General features: G+C 44.9%; 1 protein-coding gene across 1 annotated transcript in view; it reads left to right on the forward strand.

Annotated features, from left to right (window-relative positions):
- LOC109473415 (toll-like receptor 13) overlaps positions 1–4,093 on the forward strand; it is a 5,845-nt gene extending 1,752 nt beyond the window's left edge. The window contains exons 3-5 of the mRNA XM_019773275.1: positions 765–1,078; positions 2,262–2,269; positions 2,627–4,093. Coding sequence (XP_019628834.1) covers positions 765–1,078; positions 2,262–2,269; positions 2,627–4,093 — 1,789 coding nt within the window. The remainder of the gene's footprint in view (positions 1–764; positions 1,079–2,261; positions 2,270–2,626) is intronic.
- The last annotated feature ends 1,127 nt before the right edge of the window (positions 4,094–5,220 follow it).

Raw genomic sequence — 5,220 nt, forward strand, 5'->3', positions numbered from 1 at the left:
TTTTTGGTGAAGCGTAGGCGTAAGGAATTTTTGCCGGCTTCTTGTAGAGGTGTAAGGAAGTCATTTAGTGCTGAGTCAACTGAGGTTGGTGTGAGGTCGTAGTTCCTTTTCAGAAACTTATTTATGTTGGTAGAGAAATCGTCACTGTTGATTATATCCAGATTAATAGAACTAGAAAATGAACTAGCGAATAACAACCCACTAGACAATGTGATACAGGAACTGAAATCAGACATGCAATATCCCGGTTAAAACACGGTAGAGCTTCCGGTAACGACCTCATACTTAATGAAATGTTAAAATGTGCATCCCATGTCCTCCTTAAATCTTTCAACATATTTATCTCATCCGGCTATTTCCCCCAGCAATGGTGTACTCGTACAACTCATACAGTAGCTATACATAAGGCATTCAGTAAGGGTGGTGCCAAAGACGACCCAAACAAACAGGGGAATTTTTAAACTGCCTGGCCAAACTGTTTACAACAATCCTGGACACCTGCCTTACTAACTTCTTAGACAAGTACGCACTTATCTCTCCTTTTATGGTGGTCTCGGCCTGTCCCGATGACCGTGGCATGCCAGGCCATACCACTTTAGTTTCCGTTTCTTTAATTTTCACAAAAACTGAAGGAGTATTTCTTTACGGAAACTGAAGTGATATGGGTAGAATAATTTTAGCTTCTTCTAAAATGGACACATATATACGCCTCATGCCCCTATTTACCATGAACTTCAGGTGTTCATATCGGCCCACGCAACGAGACGAACCAGAGAAAAACGCCACCAGACCGACATGGAGTCTAAACCCGCTCCTCTCGCCGTCTGCTTGGCTGTGGTTTCCATGTTCATCGTCCAACATGGACGGGTTAGAGGACAACTCCCCCCACCTGTGTGTCAGACCTGGAACTCAACAACTGTCGTGTGTAAAGGGGATACGGATATACCGGATTTTCTACCTGCTCCGCCACCACGGACCCGATTGCGTCTAACCCAGGTACCCCCCGGCATCCCCGAGTCTGTCATCACAGTAGATCTCCGTTGGAACAACATAACCATACTGTATAACGGCTCGTTTGGTGGGTTAGGAAACCTGAGATCCTTGGACCTGTCTTATAACAATCTACAGACTATCGAGGTTGGTACATTCACTGGGTTAGAGACATTAGAACGTCTTGATATAGGTGATAGGTATAATCTTCCTTTTTATCTGACTTCTGTGCGAAATACGACGCAATTGTATTCTCTTCAAAATGGACTTTTCCAAGATCTGCGAAACCTGAACTATCTGACCGTGGAGACGTACACAGATAGTGTTGCCAGTGAGGGAGTGTTCTCGGGGTTATCTCAAGTCGGGCTTTTAGAACTCCGCGTTAAAAATATCAGCAATTTACCCGATCATATTTTTGACCCTTTGACTTCATTGGAAAACCTAGAGATACGGGAACTCGGCGATTACATAAACGAGGACCGAAATACCACCATGAGAAGAGTCCATAGCGGAAGTGGGTTCTTACAACGACGCTTACTGTGGGCACCGCTGCACAACCTTAAAACATTGAGTCTCACTGATCTACCGAGAGCGAGTGACTTTTACTTTGGACCTGTATTTAGAAACATATCCAAGTTGGATACTATAGAAATACAGTCATCTTCATTGACCCTCAATGTTGAAATGTTCCGACCTCTGTTACCAACTTTGAAACATTTACGCACTGACGCTAAGATAGGTCCCGGCCTGCTGAAGTCACTCATACATCTGCAGTCGCTGCAGTTAGACCTTAGTTCAAATCCCGCTCGCGACATTATGAACATTCTGCCTGAACTCCGACACACACAGATTCAGGAGTTATCATTTATCAATGCCATGGAAATGAACGCAATAACATGTGATACTCTGGCGGAAATAAAAGCCCTGAAACGCTTGGAAACTTTGCGCTTTGACTGGAGCCCTATTCACATCATAGGAGCTAACGCCTTTGCGGGTTTGTCACATTTACAAAGGTTGGATCTGACGCGGGGCTACTATGTAACGCTAGCTTTACAGGATATGGCGTTCAGCGGACTACCCTCGGTCACTCATCTTAGCTTAACACATTACAGAATATCTACTTTACCTACCAGACGTGTTCGTAAGGACTGACCTCACTCACCCATGTTAATTTGTAGCCATAACTACTTGCAAACCTTCCCAGCTCAGCTTCCAGACACATTGAACTATTTTGATCTCATGATCAATCCAAATAAGTTACAAAGGAACAGAAACACATGTCGCCTCTCTACATCATTGGATCTCAGTGGTTTAAATAGCGTGAATCATCTGGATTTGAGTGACAATGAAATTGAATATATTGGCCTCGAATGTCTACCTAGGAACATTACTGTGCTTGATTTGCAACACAACAATATAGAAGTGATGATATATCCATTCTGCTTTGCGACTGTACGGCATCTCGACCTTCTAACAATAAAATCTTCGTTTTATCGATGAACCACGTGCACCCTGTGGGCAATCAGTTGTAGAAACACTTAGGCTGGATAACAACGTTATTAAAGTAATAAATTTTTTACCACAAAGAATGATAAACAACTTGAAAATGGTGACTCTTTCTCACAACCAAATCCAGCGTATCGAAACAGGACAACTGACAGGGTTGGACCAGCTGGAACATCTAGATCTCAGTCATAACGAGATCAACACCGTCATGCCATCCGCCTTTCGTGGACTGTCGCGGCTACAATTCCTGGATCTCAGTAACAACGAGATACAGTATATGACAGACATGACATTTGAAGGTTTAGGCAACCTTACACATCTCAACCTAGAGGCCAACAGCATAGCAGTGATTGGGGACGCCTTTCAGCGTCTGTACGGGTTGAGGCACCTGAATCTGAGGAGCAACAGGTTGGCTGTGTTAAATCAAACAGCATTGGGTCCTGTTGTCTACCAGTTAGAGAGTGTCGACATTGCGGACAACCCGTTTCTGTGTGACTGTAAGTTAATGTGGTTTGTTGAGTGGGCCCTGGATAAATTCGACAGGGTAGCGAACTTCCACAACCCCTTTCCTGACGTCCTTCGACGGTACACATGTTCCCGTCCAGCTCAACTGCGTGAAAGACGTTTGATAGACGGGTTGACGCAGAAACAAGAATCTAACGACAAAGATCCATCAGAACGAAAGTTCTTCGACACAGTGTGTAGTCATGGATTCCGGCCCAACCGCCTCCTGGCTTGTGTGCTCGCCTCTTCGGGCATCTTCGTCGCCATGACGACCATTTTCCTGGTCGACTACCACATCGGCCGTGTTCAGTACTACCTGTGGATGGTGGACAAGTGGAGGAGACCGAAGATTGGCGAAGTAAAGAACCAAGGGCCTCCCAGATACACGCACGATGCTTTTATTGCCTACAACAACCGGGACGTCGGGTGGGTTATACATGAAGCGATAGGGAATCTGGAACCTGACTACAGTCTGGTCATACACGAAAGGGACTTTGCAGTCGGCGCTCCTATTGTGGAAAACATCGCGGATGCCGTGGAAAACAGCCGGAGAACCGTCTGCCTCATCACCAGGAACTTCCTGAAGAGTAAGTGGTGCGAGTACGAGTTCCAGCTGGCCCAGTACCACATGTTTGAGGAGGGGGGAGGGAGGCGTCTCATCCTGGTGTTTCTGGAGAGGATTCCTAACCGAATGTTGAAGCAGTTCCGGCATCTGAACGCCGTAGTGAAGAGGGACACGTACCTGGAGTGGCCACACGACGTGCGAAAAAGGCCGCTGTTCTGGAGGCGGCTGCAAGACGCTCTGGGCGATCCTCTACCCCGGGACCCAGAGCCTCAGCAGCAGGTACAAGTTCCGGAACGGAACATAGCGGAACAACAGGCACAAGCACCGGAACGAAACATTCCGGAACAACAAGCTCCGGGACGGAACATTCCGGAACATCAAGAACAGGCTCCAGTTAGGAACATTGTGGAAGTGCAGGTACATGCCCCCGTGCAGAACATTCCGGAATTGCAAGATGAAATTCTATTACCAGAACCAGACGACCAGTGGTTTGGAGATGGGGATGACGTGCCCTTTCTACCACTGTAGATCAAGATAAAGTTTACAATGGCACAAGGCTGTTATTGTTTTGAAGTGCGATCTGTTATTCCTTCCATGTAAAAGTGGTTACTCTACTCTGTACAGCAATATTTTGTTTTAACTATCAGATACTAGTAAGTTTTAGAGTTCTCTTGCACCATTAACTTGTTATATATATTAATTCTATATTTCTTTATTAGCCATCATATCTTTTCATATTATTCCTGTTGCAAATATGTGCATCTTCAGGTATGGGCTTGTAATAATGTTTACTGCAGACATTTACCTGATGTATTTGAATGCGTTTATGAAACTGGCATTTGTATGTGTAGATATATACACTGTAAGGTACTGAGCATTTTATTTTACCCTAAGCACAATCATTTCTTCTGCATATGTAAGAAGCCTATCAATAAAAGTTTCATGAATACTTTTGATTTAGGTGTGGTGCAAATTGATAGTTCTTTGTCCTGTGATATCACGTGATGACTTGACCGTGAGATTCAAACGGTGACCGTTAAAATCGTGGTTAGAAAGAAAGAAACATGATTGTACTTGTAGTATTTATCTTTACCCCTGTAACTCAAAAAGGCTGAGCTGTGTTAGCCTGGAGCCCAGTGCACCTCCCACGATCACTACCCCCACCCACAGTCGGCTATACACTCCAAGCAGAGGTTTGGGTTTTGGGGGTATTTTTAGTGTGTTTTTAGGCTTTTTTTATCGGGGTTTCTCTTTTGCACTGAATTTTTTTCCCACCGTTTTCCTTAAATGTATTTTCGTAGGGTTAGGTAACCACCGAGCAGAATCGGTGGGGCAAGGGGATTTTTGGTTGGTCGCCTGTGTCCATGATTGGTCGCCCCACGATTAGAGTTCCAGATACCTAATCTCTTCATTTCAGACAGAACGGAACAAGGAAATGCTGACGGTCTGTCTTGTGAGAGTCTTGTGAGTAGTTCACACAGGGCGCAGATAGACTGGTGATTCATACTCTACAAGCAGAGGTTTTAATAGGCTTCGGCTAAGTATTGACGTTTCACTTTTTTGTACCATCATCCCTTTTTCGTCAGCCAAACGGTGGCGTATTGGACACTGCCCTGTTACTTTTGATTCCGTATTCGTGAGCCGAAGATAGACGG

The sequence above is a fragment of the Branchiostoma belcheri genome, unplaced genomic scaffold, assembly GCF_001625305.1.
Source record: "Branchiostoma belcheri isolate BF01 breed outbred unplaced genomic scaffold, Haploidv18h27 scaffold3, whole genome shotgun sequence".
Classification (NCBI taxonomy): domain Eukaryota; kingdom Metazoa; phylum Chordata; class Leptocardii; order Amphioxiformes; family Branchiostomatidae; genus Branchiostoma; species Branchiostoma belcheri.